This window comes from Colletotrichum higginsianum, chromosome 4, assembly GCF_001672515.1.
Source record: "Colletotrichum higginsianum IMI 349063 chromosome 4, whole genome shotgun sequence".
Lineage (NCBI taxonomy): Eukaryota > Fungi > Ascomycota > Sordariomycetes > Glomerellales > Glomerellaceae > Colletotrichum > Colletotrichum higginsianum.
This window is the reverse complement of record NC_030957.1, coordinates 3,569,986-3,585,289: the sequence shown is the minus strand read 5'-3', so window position 1 is coordinate 3,585,289 and position 15,304 is coordinate 3,569,986. Positions and strand designations below refer to the sequence as shown.

Here is a 15,304-nt window from a genome sequence, read left to right as displayed (position 1 = left end):
ATGATTCTGCGAAAGACATAACGGACCAAGGTGGCTTTCTAAGTCTTGTGGATAACGGCACCGAGAGGTTCGGGTGTCATTTTGCATCTAGGCCGGACGTTAACTGTTACTAAGAGAGATTAGCCGCTATGTCGATTGACGACAGTGGTGTGCGAAACGAAACGTTGACGAGCGAGCTTCTGTCCTAGCGAGAGAAGCAGAGTTGCTTTGCTGTGGATCTGGTCTCGCGACTCGGCATTGATTGGGCCGACGATTCGATGTGAGTGGATACGCATGGGGCTGTGAAGGACGCACCTTCTTGCGCCATGTGCGTTATGTGCGCACACTCAGTCCCAACTTCCATGCTCCGACCCAGCAAGGAGCGTGTGCTGCTGGGCGTGATGGGGTGCTGACAGTTACTCAACTCGAACCGCCCCCGGATGGATGGTCTGGCAAAATATCGGAATGCAGCAGCCGAGCTGAATGCCTCAACATGCTCACTTACCACCACCTATCAAGTCCATGGTTCCCGAGGGTAAGAACAGGCACCAGTCAGTCACTTGCTTTACTTTGCGAACTGCAGATGTAATAGTCGACGCGGCATGTGACGGTTACTCTCGCCTTACCGAGCAGTATGAGGAGGCGGTGAGCCTTCCTCGAGCAACTCACTTTAATTAGCCAACTCCTCCATTCGGGGCAGACTGAGGAGGAGACAATATCGGAAGTCCGTTGTCTTTTTACGGCATGTTCCGGGGCCTTCCCCTCCTCCTTATCCCGCTGTACTGTGTACGGCCGCATAGGACAGACATAAGGACGACCAGTCCACGTGTGAGGTAATGAGGCAAGGCAAGTAAGACTGGCCCGTAGCGAAGGTAAGAGATATTTGTAGTGATGTCTCTGGACTGTCTTGGGTGGGTTTAGGTGGTGCATTTCTCGATTTCTCAACGTCTCTCGCCTAGATTGTTGTGCACGGAGGGAGTACTTTTTATCAGATGCCACATAGTTCTCACGTCCTCCTAACGCGTGTCCCAATCCATCCCGTCTCAGTCCAACCACGACGTCGCATGGCATGGCCTTGGCCATTGCTGTCGCCATGCCATGCTTTGCCTTGCCATCCCGTGCCACCTTCTCCTCGAATCCGGCCAAGCTCCCCAGTGGGCCATCGCACTGAGATGCGAAGCAGACCTGAGCAAGAGACGGAAGACACACCCACACCCACACCCACACCACACACCACACACCACACACCACACACCACACACTACACCCCAGACCCCGGGCAGGGCCAACGCGCCGTCAATACCGGCACCAGCAGCTCTGCAACTAGAATCAGAGAAGGAAGCTCCAGCAGTCAGCCCATCACCGTGCCGCCGCCGTCGGATGTTTGCCTGGCATCTACCTCCCTCCCTCCCTCTGTCTCTCCTCTTCATTCATTGTCGCAGATCTTGAAATATCATCCCACGCCCGCTCGCCTCTTCGTCTCGCAATATATCTCAATCTTTCTTGCACTTTTTTTTTGTGGTTGTTGTTGTTGTTGTTGTTGTTGTTGTTGTTGTTCTTGTCTTTGCCCGTCTCTATTCACTTGCCTCTTGCTCTTGGCAGGGCGGGCGCATTGCTCTCCTCCTTGATCGACAAGGCAGGACATAGCTTACGCTTCGTAAACCATCGACTCGAGCAATCTCTTGTGCAGACGCGACCACGAAACGGCCCCTAGGATAGATCCGCGAGTGACAGTTGTTCCCTCGCTTCCTTCAACGATAGGCACCTACATCGGTCACATCACGCGGATACTCACTCGACCATTCTCTCAACCGCCGCCAGCTGGTCATCTACCTGCGCCGCAGCACCTGAATCGAGTCATCACCCGGCCCTCCACCAATCACGACTGCGAAGCCAAAGCACAGACAACCCCCGTCCTCCGATATCATACCCCCCGTATTCAGACTCTCGAGTTCCAAGGTGCCTTTCAGCCACCTCGCATCAGCTCCAGCCCCAGCTCCTTCGGAGCCATTCATCCACAGTCCTTTGCCCTGAACCCCCGCCCTTGGCCGACCCCCCCCAGGTCTCTTCTGATTCGGGCTTCACCACCGAGGGCTTAAACGACCGATCAACCGCCGTTGCCCCCAAGGCCAAGGCCAAGCAAGACAAGACCAAGGACGACATCGTTCTGTGTGACCCACCCCGTTGAGGTGGCAGTGTCTCCGTCTCCTTGCAGCATCGCATCTGCACCCGTCCACACGCATCACGCTCTTCATATTCTTCGCCTTGCCTCGGGTGACTTCCTTACCGTTTGTGTCAGCCACTCCGGCCACAGGCAATCCACGGCGGGCTGTGTGCTCACTCGGTACTCTTTGGGAGTCTGGGCAGGACAAACCTACCGACTTTGGACATATGTAGTTCCGCTGCAGAGCTGCAGCCCGCGCCCTTAACCCACCTACAGTATCTAGGCACGTAGCAAGGGCTGGGGAAAGACGGCAAAACCCCCACCCCGTTCGTTGCACCGCTTCCTTCCCCTCCGATCGTGTCCCCTCCACGACCGGCCAGCAGGGTTTTCCTTCGGGGCCAAGTCCCAGTCTCGATTCTAGTCCCTGCAACCGCCAAGTCTCCGTTCAGTCAAGGGGTGACAAGAGCTGGGAAGGCGCCAAACCCGGCTATCGCTGCACGGCCATTTGGTCGCGAACTACCTCGACTTGGCTGCCAATCCCATTGTTGCGCAACTTGCTCGACCTATACTTGCCGCCTGTGAAGCTCCGCCCTCGCTCTCGTCGACTCGATCACAGGACTCGGAGGAGAGAGAAAGAGTAACATATTTCCTCTTTCCTTCTTTCTGTCTGTCTCTCAAATTTACCCGTCCTGGTTCGAACAAGCAATACAAGACACGACGATACCAGCCGGACAAGCAGTCCAATTCTCCACTCGACACCCACCAAAACCCAAGTTGCCCACTCACTGGAATTCCCGGACGTTGACATCGGCCGATTGGCCTCTGAGTTGTGCTTCCGCACTTGCCAGGCTCCCACCTCCAGAGCACAAGCTTGGCCGACCCTGTCTCTCACCCTTCTTTCATCTCCTTTTTATTTTTTATTAGGTTTTGTAAAAATCTCCAGGCCAAAAAAAAATACCCCACGGATATGTCCTATTCATAGCGTAGATCTCCACACGTTCTGCTGTGTCGTGCTCAGCGTCACTACTACCTGCTCCGGCCCCTCCTCTCTCTCTCTCTTTCTCTCTCTCTCTCTCTCTCTACGACTCTGTTCAAGGGCCCCTCCGTTCACCCTCCTGGCCCCAAACCCTTGGCCCCGATTCCCACCTCCCGCCGCAGCACCGAGCACGTACCGACACGCACCAGCACCCGGTGCTGTACCGGCTCTCCCTCACACACACACACACACACATACACTCCCTCCCTCCCTTTTTCTCTCTCACTTTCTCTTAAGCCCTCTCCTCCAGCTCCCGCTACCGGCCGGCCCTGCCTTTTGGCCATTGCACCCACGACATCCCGACCAGGGGAACTAACACGGCCCCTCAGCCGCCCACGCCAAACATTCTGTAACGAGACCGAGGAGCTCCCGCTCCACGTCCCAGGGCAAAAAAATCCACTTTACAGGCCGACCTGACCTATCATACCCTCGTCTTGCCTCAACCCAAATCGACTGCGACCGTTTCTTTTGACGCCGGCCGACCGATCGTCTCGATCTCTCCTTTCCAAAAACCCTTGCGGCGGGGAACTTGGAATCGCTTTTCCCATCCCAACCCTTCCTTTCGCGTTTGCTGCTGGCTTTGCATTGCCCGACATGATCATCGACGGGGAGAAGTACGCCTGTGAGGCCTGCGTTCGGGGTCACCGTGTTAGCAATTGCCAACACTCTGGTAAGCCGCCTCCTTGCCCTCCGTCCTTCAGCTGCATCCGTGCAACACAGCCAGCCACTTGGTTGTTGTAGCCACAACAGGCTGTCTTGACGCTTCGTTGTGCTTTGTTCGTTTGTTGGCGCATCTTCCCTCAACTCACACCAGCCACCCTGTGCAAGAAGAACACTGGTTGGTAAACTTGACATGTAACGCTAACCGCCCGCCTCGCTGCAGATCGTCCCCTTCAACATATCAACAAGAAGGGTCGCCCCGTCTCCCAATGTCAACACTGTCGCTCAATGCGCAAGTCGCGCTCTGCCCACATCAAGTGTGATTGTGGTGAGAAGACGAGCAAATGCGCTCACCTGCAGCCCACGCTCGACGGTCATCGAGGTGAGTCGGCTCTCGGGCGAAGGGGTGCCCTCTCGATGACACAGAAGAAGAACTGTACCTCTAACATTAATTCTCCCCACGTACAGAAACTTGCTGTTGCAATCATGGTGGTCGTTGCACCTGCAGCCACAAGAAGGAGCCAGCCCTCGACACCGTCCCCGAATCTGACTCCGACAAGGAAGCAATTGCCCCTCGACCGAAGCCGCCTATTCGGAGACGTCGTGCGAACACGGTCCACTCGGACGGTATGCTGACTTTCGACGAGCACGGCCACCACAAGCCCGCACACAAACACAACAAGGCCTCTCAGAAATGCGGGCCCTACCAACTCAACCGCGTCAACTCTTTGAACAGCACCAGCAGTCTGGGTAGTCACTCCCCCGAGCGCATCGTCGACAACCTGATCAACGACCCTGTGACAGGCCGCGTTGCGCCCTCACGTCAACAGCGACTCGTCAAGTCCGAGGCCGCCTCTCCCCTGATGAGAGGCTCTTCTAGCTTCCATCAGCTTAACAACCAGCTGCCGCCGCTTGATCTGTCCGGCATTGAGTACCCCTCATACGTACCTAATGCCTCCTTCGACCTGTTTGGGGGTTCCGGAATGTCGGATCATGATGCGCCCATCTTCAGTGCCGGGCTAAGCGCTGCTTCCGTAGACTGGAGCCACATCGATCTCACCGATAGGACGGACAAGTTTGCTCCCTCGAGTTACAGCCAGGCCGGTGCACAGAGCTTCAATGGCATGTTCGACTTTGGTACTGGCTCCGAGCCGGCCCCCACCCTGGCCGCGACGACGTCGACGTCTGGCGAAGTCTCCGAGGTTGAAGACAACTTCATCGCAGGCGACAGCGATTATGACGGCTTCGGCACCGGAAGTAGCAGCTTCATCCATCCGGCAAGTTACCTTGCTACCGGCGCGGACCTCAGCACGATTGATTACGAAAGCTTCGCCAAATCATCAAGCAACAAATTCATGACGGCACCCTCCTCGTTCGACGACGGTGGCCCTATTGCTGGTGGTTCCCTAACCTTTGATGATGACCCGGCATTCTGGGGTCAGCAGTTCAATGACGGCATCGCTACGTACCAGGAGTCCCCTGACGGCCTACCGCAGTTCCACGCCGACTCTTGGACATTGCAGTAAGGCGTTGTTATACGTGAAATTTCGACGCTTGTACGCCCATGATATCCAGCCCATCGATTTAGACGACAAGCATAGGCGCAAGGATTTCGAGTATAGAAGAGATGAGATTCAGGGTGGACGACTGGTTGGACGCCTCATCTACGATCTCATTAAAGGAGTCGGCGCACATATTGTTTTATCTTCCACAGCACCTGGGCTTTTTTATACGTCTTTCTTTATATTGCACTTTCCCCATCATCATGTTTGGCTACGGTTCCTAAAAAGAAAAAAGAAGGGGTCGGGCGGCTCAAAAGAGAGTGATTTGCATCTCGTTACTGCTATTATCATCAACTGGACATGGCGTCAGGCATGCGGGGAGCATCTCGGGTGAGGATGGAAAGGCCGTTGGATTGTTAGACAACAATGAATTATGTACGTACGCTGGGAGATGGGAAGGAGAGACCTGCCCGATTTCATGACGGTCCGTTGTTTCTCACTGCCTTTGGACAAGTCTGTTTATAGAGAGTGAAGAGTGCTCAAGCAGTATAGATTCCTCAGAAGGCTTGAGGGTACATAGAGAGGACTAGGTGGTTGAATCGATTGATCCATGAACAAACAGACACGCAGACACATGCGCAGTCTCTCATGACAGCACCCTGATTTTGACCATATTACTTTCCCCGCCTTCTCGCCAGTTGTGTCCTCTACGGGTACCGGCCAATCATACACATATTAATGGGTGCTGGAGGGAACGGTTTCAGGGTGAAGGCAGGAAAATAAGATGCACCCACACTCTCACCTGCCTGGATGGGGCATGAGTCGCTCATCGAGATTTCAACCAGCAGCACAAAATCCAGTCTCATTTCCGGAACATTGGATTGCAAGCGGTTGGTCCGTTGGAGAGACAGTCAGGTGACTGGGTCCGACGCGATGTAGGCCTGGTCTCGAAGGTCAATTGCCAAGACTAAGAAATATTCACTGTCAACATCGTACCTGGACCTGGACAGTCGACGTGGATGACGACTGCTGGTGAGATGAGTGAGGGGCATAGGCCCAAGCGATCTAATGGAACGCAATGCGAGCTACGTAGTGAACATGGCGTTGCTCCCTTCAGTGGTACGGAGGTCCACTCCAAGCAGATATTACAGAGGGCCATGCAACAGGTGATTGAGTTGTGTTTTGCGCCGTATTCGCAGGTGGTCTGTCCCCTGGTATGCCTGGGGAGAAGTCCATTCTTTCGTTGCCCTTGGGAACCAACAGGGATTAGACAATGGGGCCCTGCCCATCCCTGCATGCTATGGGTTAAGCCGAGCTGTGCTGTGCGGTGTTACGCTACCTATGCTGTCCTGTTCTCTGTACTATGTGCTGTTGATCTGTTCTCGTACTCTCATCAATTCTGGCAATAAAAGGCTTGTCATACTAACTTGTCGATTGGTCTCTTGCAACAGGGCGAGGCAAGGCAGATCGGCAGCAGGCACAGTTTGTACCTCTGCAGCCGCAAGCATTTCGTTTGAGGTAGGGCTTATGAACCCGGGTCCTCTTTTTGGGCGGTGCGCAACCCCTGCATCACATCGTCTTGACTTTTGATTTTGATTTTGTCTTGTTATTGGATGGAGCGTGCCAGTCTGCCGACAAGTCTGCGAGTGCGTCCGCGCAGCCCGTCCCGTGACCGATGAAGAGGATCGAAGGGACATAACCCATCTTGATTGGGTTGACGGTGGGGTGGGGGGGTGTACCTTGTCAAGGTCTTGCCTGTCCAATCTTTTTCCAAGGAGGTTATTCCTGGTCCCTGTGCAGGACAGCCATGGGTGGCACCACTCCCTACAGGCTACCGGAGATGGGATGTGTCACTAACTATTGTCAGCATCGGCGCGGCTTTCGGTGCATTTTCGAATTCTCCATGTGTATTCTACCAGACTCGTTTCTCGGGCTCAAGAAAACGAGGGAGAGAACAGGGAAACTGTACATAAATTACGTATTGCACATGCAAACCTCCCACTGGGTGGAGGCAACGTCCAGCCAGCCACGTGAATCGCGGTGCGTCTGGGAAGCAACTACGGACGGATGAGTTGTGGAGGCTAGTATATGTTGATGCTGCTACCAAGATGTTCGGCAAACTCGGCAGCGAGAGAAGACACCTCATGTGTCGCCCTTTTTGGTGTGCATTTGAGAGTACCCATTAGGTAAGCAAGAGCAACGGGCCACGAACGAATTGATGCCCACCCTTAGAAGTTCCCACCGGAGACGCACCGCCGCACCGCACTCTTCCGGAGAATAGCTGGGCTTCAGTTAGAAGGCAGTGAGGAAATCATCCACGCCGTGAACGGACTGGCGCAGGCGACAAGAATACCTGGATACAACTCGCGGGAGCTTTCCAACCATGATGTCTCTAATGCGTGTGATGCTTCTTGTAAGGACACTTCAAAAAAACGAAAAAGCCCTGGTAGAGCATTTAGCTGACATGGAGCTCGGGAGCTTGACTGCCACTCGCGTCGTCTCGCCAAATTGACAACAACACTGTTGCGGTGAAGGTCTGACGCTCCTGACTAAACCATGAAGAACAGAGGAGGACAGACAGGCAAATGGCAGCTATACACATATACAAGAGGCGGGCTTTCTTGCAGAGAAACATGGTACAGTACACTTTCAAGTTATAATACAAACCATTGAGCCTTCCAGCCAGGCGTGATGAGAAGGTTCAGATGAATCTTTCGGCATCACTTTTGGTTAGCCCTTACCAACTTGCACGCCGCCCCCCCCCCCCACCCAGCACACACACACACACACACACACTCTCTCTCTCTCTCTCTCTCTCTTTATAAAGTGCCGCAGTCATCCTCAGTAAGACCAGTAGTACATACTGCCGTTCGAATCCATACGGTTGGCGGAACTCATGGGGAGTTCCTTGTAATGTTGCAGTGCTAGAATCCGTTGCTCCAGCTGACGCGATTCCTGCTGTTGCTGTTGCTGTTGCAGCTCTGCCTCCGGTGCCATGTACGGCTGCACATTCTGTAGCTGTGGCTGTGGTTGTGGCTGCTCCTGCTCCTGCTCCTGCTGTCCGGCATAGGCAAGCTGACAACCTTCCTAAGCTGCTTGCTGAGTTGCGCGGACAACGTTGAGGTAACCGACAAGCAGCAGTGGCCGAGGATCGAAGCCCATGTCTTGGTAGTTGAGGGCAGTACGGTAAGCGGGTGCATCATCCTGCTTTCCCACAGCCGCTGACGAAAGAGTGGCCAAATCAGCCAGATGTTGAAGCCCCTGGCTTGCTGCGACCTCCATCGCCGACGAGGCCAAAGCCGCAGTAGCACTGGTGGGCGGACGCAAGTGATCTGCGATTTTGTCCCGAACTAGGCCATCAAATACAGAAGCCGGCAGCGACGAGTCGCTGAATTCACCCAAAAGCCTTGTGGCATCCTCCTTTGTCTTGTCCACCTTTGTCAGCTCAACCAGTGTCAAGATGGCGAGAACAGTAAAATGATGGTGCATTGGCGTTATGAGCTGTGAATGGCTGACAAGCAGGTTGACCAACTCCTGGCTGGGCCATAAAGCGTCCGTCGACTGGGCAGAGGGGTTCAGCAAGTAAGCCAATAACCGACAGTGCCAGTATACCAGATGGACGACGGGGTATGAGCCAGCCTCAATGTGAGCAGGTAGGTCCTCACGGAAGTCTTCTACCCAGGCATCCATGAAAGAGCCAACCATCCGATCGGCAAAGGTCGAGTTCAGCGGTTCTTGGAAGTTGGTTATCATAACCGATGCACGGCTCAGAAACTTTGAGGCGCCTGGGATGATGATCAGTATTCAGTTTCTTCTCTAGATGGAAGGTTATGGCCTGAGCTTACGAATTAGGAGGTACTGGACCTCTCCAACAATCACTTTGAGGCTGGGTGACACAATGACACTCTCATCTCGAATCAATGAGGGCACAGCAGCACCCACTGCGTTCCATCTGTCAAGCAAAACCAGTGACCACCAGATTCTGACGCGAAGCTGACACTCGGTATCTGATCCGGCCTCAGCCTCGGACAAATCCGCCTTGGCCTGGTACAACTTCAAGGCATTGGCGCTTGCCACAGCTCGGCCAAGCAGTGATTCTTTAGGTGCGCCAATGGAACCCAAGGGCCGGTTGTCTGCCTCAATTATCATGAGAAGAAGGGTTTGAAGGAAGACCAGATTCGCCACAGGAGTTCGCGAGGTGGAATCACTGGCCTCCCATTCTACAAGTAGGGTATGGGCGAGACGGACATCTCCAAGGCCACCCGACTGAAAAGAAGGGAAAGAATGAATGGTTCCCGAGAGAGCCTCAACAAAGGCTTCGCGAAGAAGACCAGGGCACTGTGCCAAGTAATCCTGGATCAGTGCTTTGCTGCTCGGCAAGAACGGGAGGTAGGGTTGAATTATCGTGAGGTACCTAGTGACCCAGGGTTGGTTTAATTCCTGAAAAGAGCTGGGGCATGATGACTTACCCATTGAATACCTCATCGTCTACATCTCGAGCCTGGTCGATATCAGGCATGTCTGTGACTGGACCATCCATGGGAGCAACAGAAGGGCGAGGTTGCATGTCGTTCTTGATAGGCATAGGCTGAGGAGCCAAACCATTGGTGGTGAAGGGAGACGACTGGAAACGATCCGATGGCGTCGTCATGGGCTGAAGAGGACGGTGTTCGGTTCCCCACGTAGTCTGTCTCTGTGGCGCTGGGGTAGATAGATCGGCACTCGAAATGCTGGAGAACGGCCGCTTACGACTGGCGTCCTCGCCAGGACCTGAGGTCGAGTTAAGTGATGCTGCCGCAGATGTCCAGTGTACCATCGGATCGGGTGGCAAAGACTCACTCTGAATCTCCAACTTGCCCTCGATGCTGTTGATCCTATCGGCAAGTTCTTTGATATACCTGTCGCAATCAAAGTCAATGAGTCTGGTCCTCCTACGAGCGTGATCAGCAACGGTTTCAACGTACCCCTTGCTTGGGCCGCGTTTCTGAGGAACACGGCTGAACATGCAACGAATGCCGGAGCGCTTGCAATTGGAGCACGGGTTATCCCCAGAATCGGACTGAGCGTCACATTTGACCTTTTTTCTCCGACATTCGTCGCAAGCGCGAGAAACTTTGGAACGCTTTCGCGGAGGCGTACTGTCACCGAGGGCGTATGACTGAGCAAGATGATGGTGATCCATTGCCACAGGCACAGGCATGTGCTGTTGGAGAGGCTCAGAAAGGGCCTCTTCAGGCACGTAGGGACGAGACGGCGGCGGCGGCGGCGGCGGCGGAGGAGGAGGAGGGGGGGGAGGAGGAGGGGGAACCTGGTGCTGTGGTTGAGGTTGAGGTTGAGTTTGAGTTTGGGGCTGAGGTTGCTCCGGATGCGAATGGGCGTGAGCGTGAGGCATGATGCTACGCAGGCTGGGATCCTCGACGTTCATGCTGGGATCCGTGACGTGCATCATGGGCTCTGCCGCCAGGTCCTGGCCAAGCTGGGCAGCCAGTTGCAACTCTTCTACACTTGCGGGGTGGGAAGGTTGTGGCTGCGGTGTAGCCGGCGGCTGAGGCTGGTCTTGGTGAGTGTCGTCCCGTGGTCCGGCGTGATAATACGGGCCAGTATCCTGTGCCTCGGCTGAGGGAGATGGATAGCTTTGCATTCGGTCGCCATCTTGCATTCGCTCTTCTGGCATCTGGGGAGAGGGGTAGTTTTGGATCCGCTCATTCTGCATTCGCGCGTCTTGAATCTGTTCGCCTGAAAGATCCTCATCCGGCAGATGCTCATCTTGCAGTCGGTCGTCTTCGGCTCGCCCTTTCTGAGCTCCCTCTTCTTTGATGTTCTCCTCTGGTATATGGTCCTCGTGCACTCCGCCTTCTTGCATCCTGTCACCTTCCAGCCTGTCATCTTGGAGACCCTGCACTTGCAGGCTTTCCTCCTCGGTTGGGTCGCCTTCGCGCGCCGAACTCATGCTGACCGATGCGTTGAGATCGCGTGCAAAAATGGAAAAAGTGTCGCACAAGCAACAGGAGGATCGAAGAGCTTGGCTTGTCTCCAGGTGCAGGTGACGACACGCACGCAGCTCGTGTATCGCCGACGCAAGTCCCAATGTGGCTGCGCAACGAATGACACGTGAAAGGTAGCGTATGCAAATCGACGGCCGAGTGGAAGGGCGTGTTTTTCGTCTTGAAAAGCGCGTCAAGAGGGCGATTCGATTTTGGTTTCGCGTATGCACAAAACGCGTCGCAATTCGATCGCACGACAAGGTGGAGTCCTCGAAGTCGAGATGAGTTCAATTGACTGTGTGAAGCTATTTGCCTTAGTACAGCTCCTTTTCTTATTTTCTCGCTTCGAGGCAGTGAAGGGGCGATAAGACTTGAGGATTTGTCCTCCGATGCTCTACGACGAAGACGCCACAAGCTCCATGCCAGTCGCAGAGCTCGGATTTTTGGCGGCCAATTGCTGTCACCACCCATCGCGACGACGATAGCATCTGCGCCAGATTCCTGCCCATCGGACAGCTCCAACAGCAGTGCGATACTGGCAGCAAACGTTTGGGGGACTTTGGGGGCGGAGTGACTGGTTCGGGCTGACTGACCTCTGCTCTCTCTTCAAGAAATAATCCGACGCGGGCTTTCGTGATGGATCTTAGACGGCGATCTGGTGGACGGAATAGGAAGAACCAGGCTGCCGATGGTGGTTGGAAAGGCGTTGATTGATCCGGGGACGCGCTGGAGTTTTTGACCTTGGGGTGGTAGGGTGGGTGCTTCTCTCAACGGAAGGCTCAGTCAGCAGAGCTAACCCCAGTTGGTCAAGGACTCAGACTTTAAGGCTTATTTGGTTCGAAGAAGAGTTTTTTCCCAGAGGGGGGGGGGGGGGGGGTGCGTGACCAGTGACCTCTCGCGGAGGAGCTTGGGCCACGAAGAGCGCTTGTGCTCTTAACTGCCGAGAACGCTGTAGGCGCGGTTATCGCAAAGCCTTACCTGTATTCCGATCGATCAACTCTTTCGAAATCCGCAGTATAGATAATACTTCGGGTCAAAAGGCCACAGAAATAGCGTTGGAATGATGAAACGTTGCCACTAGAGTCGGTGTCTACGTGAAGCCTTGCCTGCTTGCTTCTGCTTGGTCTAGTCCACCAAAAACCCTCCGCCGCCCTCATCGTCCACCATATCGTACTCCTCGGTAACATCGCTAGGCGCGTCCTCGAGCATATTATCGTGCGGCTCCAGTTCGAAACCGGCTCCATCTTCAGTCCCGTCTCCGTCCTCGTCCCCGCATCGACCTCCATGGCTAGTCTCGCTATCACCGTCAAGGATGGATCCGACTTCGCCATGGATGATGCTTCCAGTCATGGTTCTGGCATCGTCACCCGCCACCGACTCCTCTGTAAAGAATCCGCCACTCTTCTCCGCGCTATATTTTCCCAGGCCACCACCTGTTGTATCAACCTCAACCGATCCAACCAATCTTCTCTCTTCTTCGGCACGCTCCTCGGCATCCGCCCCTGCCCATACTCGCTCCCGGATACGGAGAGCCACAAGGAACCGCCTCCACGTGTGCAAAGCCGCCAATGATCGCTTGTTGAGCTCTGCTTGCGCATCCATATCTTCGAAGCCGCCCATGACCGCACGTACGGCCAATTCATACTCTTGAGCCACCACTACGCCGTTGAAAACCGCCGTGCCTTGCTTGCCTTTGAACTGGAATCCTGACAGAGCAGGCGCGTAATCGATGCCTAACATGCAGGCGGCCCTCACAGCAGTGTCGAACTCGTCATGGATATGAACACCGCCCTCAGGCACCATGCTTGCGACGTAAACATCGATATTGCCAAACTTGTTCTTCGGCACTCGTCCGTTAACGACTGGTGGCGCGTGGTACACTTCTGTCTGTTCCTGAGTGAAGACAGGCGTACCAGCCGCGTTGCGTTCGTCCCCTCCATAGCCGTCATCGACGTAGTCTCCTGGCTTTGTATTCGACCGTCGTGGCAGGAACTTGACGGGCACCTCCATCGGCTTCACTTCACGTCCCATACGATACCACTTGTCCCTGCTTCGGGCAATGCGCACGTCCTTACGTCGATACACTTTCTCAAGGGGAGCCCTACTTCCGGCTGCAACCGTTCCTGCAGGCTGTGATCCTGGGATGAGGACCTCGTTACGCCTCAAGTGCCTTTCCAGTGCAAACACCGGGTGGTCTTTGAAGTCTGCAACGTTGCGAGGCATTGGCTCGCGTCCTTCAGTCGCATTCAGCTCGTTATCTTCGATCTGATCAAGGTCTGTCGGCCAAGGCAGAGCAAACGGCTCCAGCGCTTTTCGCCACCACCGATCACCTCTGTCGACGGCTGTCTCAATGCGAAGTCGCCGCGTTTTGGCTGTGTAAGCCTTGGCATACCGTCTGGTGACATCTCGTACCGTGCCGTCGTTATCGAACGCGATGACGTAAGTCAGTGAGTTCTCCTTGTCGGTAGCTGGTGGTTCTAATGCTTTAGGTTTCCAGATGGAATTCGTGACCAGCGGGTCTACGGGCTGCCATTTTTGATGACCAACGTCAAGCACCTCGACCCAGTAGACTGGGAAAGGCGACTCATGAATCCTCTTGGGCGTCTCTTTCGACTTTTGTGCTGCTGGCGGCGGAGTAGATAGCAGTGGCAACTGGTAGGCTGCGGCATTAGGATGACCTAGCCGCCGAAGTGGTGAGGTTAGGCCCGAGGCGGAAGACGGCGACTCGTCTGCAACGGCTCTGTAACGTGATAGCTGAGTCCTTATCTTGTCCTCCCTGGTCGGCTTTATTGGTGTCTCGATTGACCGGGGTTTCGGTAGGTTCGGGCCGCCATGAACAAACGACAATGGCTGTAATGAACAAACCAGACGAGCACGAACTCCGACGGACCGCAATAGAGCGCAGTACAGCTGAGCACCCACGTCCCGAGACCCGCACAGCTTCCTCGCTGCATCTCTGAAATCCGAACGATTCAGGCATGAATCCATGTTGGCCGGGAGTTCATACTGGAAGTTGAGTCGGTTATTCTGTGTAATTGCGATAAGGTGGGTAGGCGCACTTACATTGTCGAGATGTTTGGGATCCTCGGCCCATAGGGGCCGGCGCAGCCCTCTTTCAGTAATCTGGAACTTAGACTTGAACATACTCCCCGCTTGCTGCAGTCCATTTTTCAGTGACTCCGTTTGCCCAAATTGGGGAAGACTAGGACCTGGTGTCAGATAATTGATTGTCTTCTTGCTTAGAAGAGGACGAAGGCTCCTCTGAGCTTGCTCATCATTACACCAACGATTCCTCAGGGCGCAGTGCAGTATGAGACACAAAAGATGCGTCCTGTGAGTAAATATGCGGCGCTCCTTCTCCTCTTTCGTGATGGGCTTTCGTTTCATGGTTCTCTTTTGGATACCGGCCTTGGTGCCGCCATGTTCTGATAGATTCAGTGTGAGTGTTTGAGGTTCTTCGCGGGCGTCTGACTCAGGCTGCATAGTTGCGAAGTCGATATTCTCAAACTTAAGCTCTTCATCGTCATCATCGTCTTCTTCTTCTTCATCGTCGTCGTCCTCTGAATCTCTGTACATAGTCTGGATCGTCGCTTGAGGAAGAGTTACGTCTTCGAACTCGATGCCTTGAGCTTCATCTTCATCAACTCCTCCAGCTTCCATACTCGTGGTCGCGATGCCGGCCTCCATCTTCCTTTCTCCGGGTCTCTTGAGTCTTTTTGCTGGTGGCTCTACCGACGTGGACAGGCCTGTGTCTGTGGTGGCCTCGGCCAGCATTTCTTGATAGACATCCAGTACATCGGACTTTGCGGCCCTGGACCGGCTGACCCTGGTTCGTTTCCGACCAGCCATGTTGGCCTCTTTTAAAAAACCGGAAGAACAGCCTGCCAATCGTGAAAATCACAGACATGAGCGAATGGAGAGACGCAGTATTACGTGGAGTCGCACTGTAGCTTGTCGAAGAACATGTTGATTTCCTGCC

General features: G+C 54.5%; 4 protein-coding genes across 4 annotated transcripts; 1 reads left to right on the top strand and 3 right to left on the bottom strand.

The window, feature by feature from the left end:
• Positions 1-3,773: 3,773 nt before the first annotated feature.
• On the top strand, positions 3,774-5,365 carry CH63R_06381 (Copper fist DNA binding domain-containing protein; the record flags this gene model as incomplete). Its single annotated transcript, XM_018301356.1, has 3 exons — positions 3,774-3,849; positions 4,063-4,221; positions 4,308-5,365. 3 exons carry the CDS (start codon positions 3,774-3,776, stop codon positions 5,363-5,365), a joined length of 1,293 nt encoding a protein of 430 aa, XP_018159206.1.
• An 813-nt stretch (positions 5,366-6,178) lies between these two features.
• Positions 6,179-6,638, bottom strand: CH63R_06380 (uncharacterized protein; the record flags this gene model as incomplete). The annotated part of the gene is made up of 2 exons (XM_018301355.1): positions 6,179-6,282; positions 6,338-6,638. The coding sequence occupies 2 exons, from the start codon at positions 6,636-6,638 to the stop codon at positions 6,179-6,181; spliced, it is 405 nt and encodes a 134-aa protein (XP_018159205.1).
• Positions 6,639-8,428: 1,790 nt separating this feature from the next.
• On the bottom strand, positions 8,429-11,291 carry CH63R_06379 (C6 finger domain-containing protein; the record flags this gene model as incomplete). The annotated part of the gene is made up of 4 exons (XM_018301354.1): positions 8,429-9,126; positions 9,187-9,755; positions 9,811-10,239; positions 10,306-11,291. 4 exons carry the CDS (start codon positions 11,289-11,291, stop codon positions 8,429-8,431), a joined length of 2,682 nt encoding a protein of 893 aa, XP_018159204.1.
• Positions 11,292-12,450: 1,159 nt separating this feature from the next.
• Positions 12,451-15,174, bottom strand: CH63R_06378 (Rad4 transglutaminase-like domain-containing protein; the record flags this gene model as incomplete). Its single annotated transcript, XM_018301353.1, has 2 exons — positions 12,451-14,331; positions 14,389-15,174. 2 exons carry the CDS (start codon positions 15,172-15,174, stop codon positions 12,451-12,453), a joined length of 2,667 nt encoding a protein of 888 aa, XP_018159203.1.
• Between the last annotated feature and the right edge of the window lie 130 nt (positions 15,175-15,304).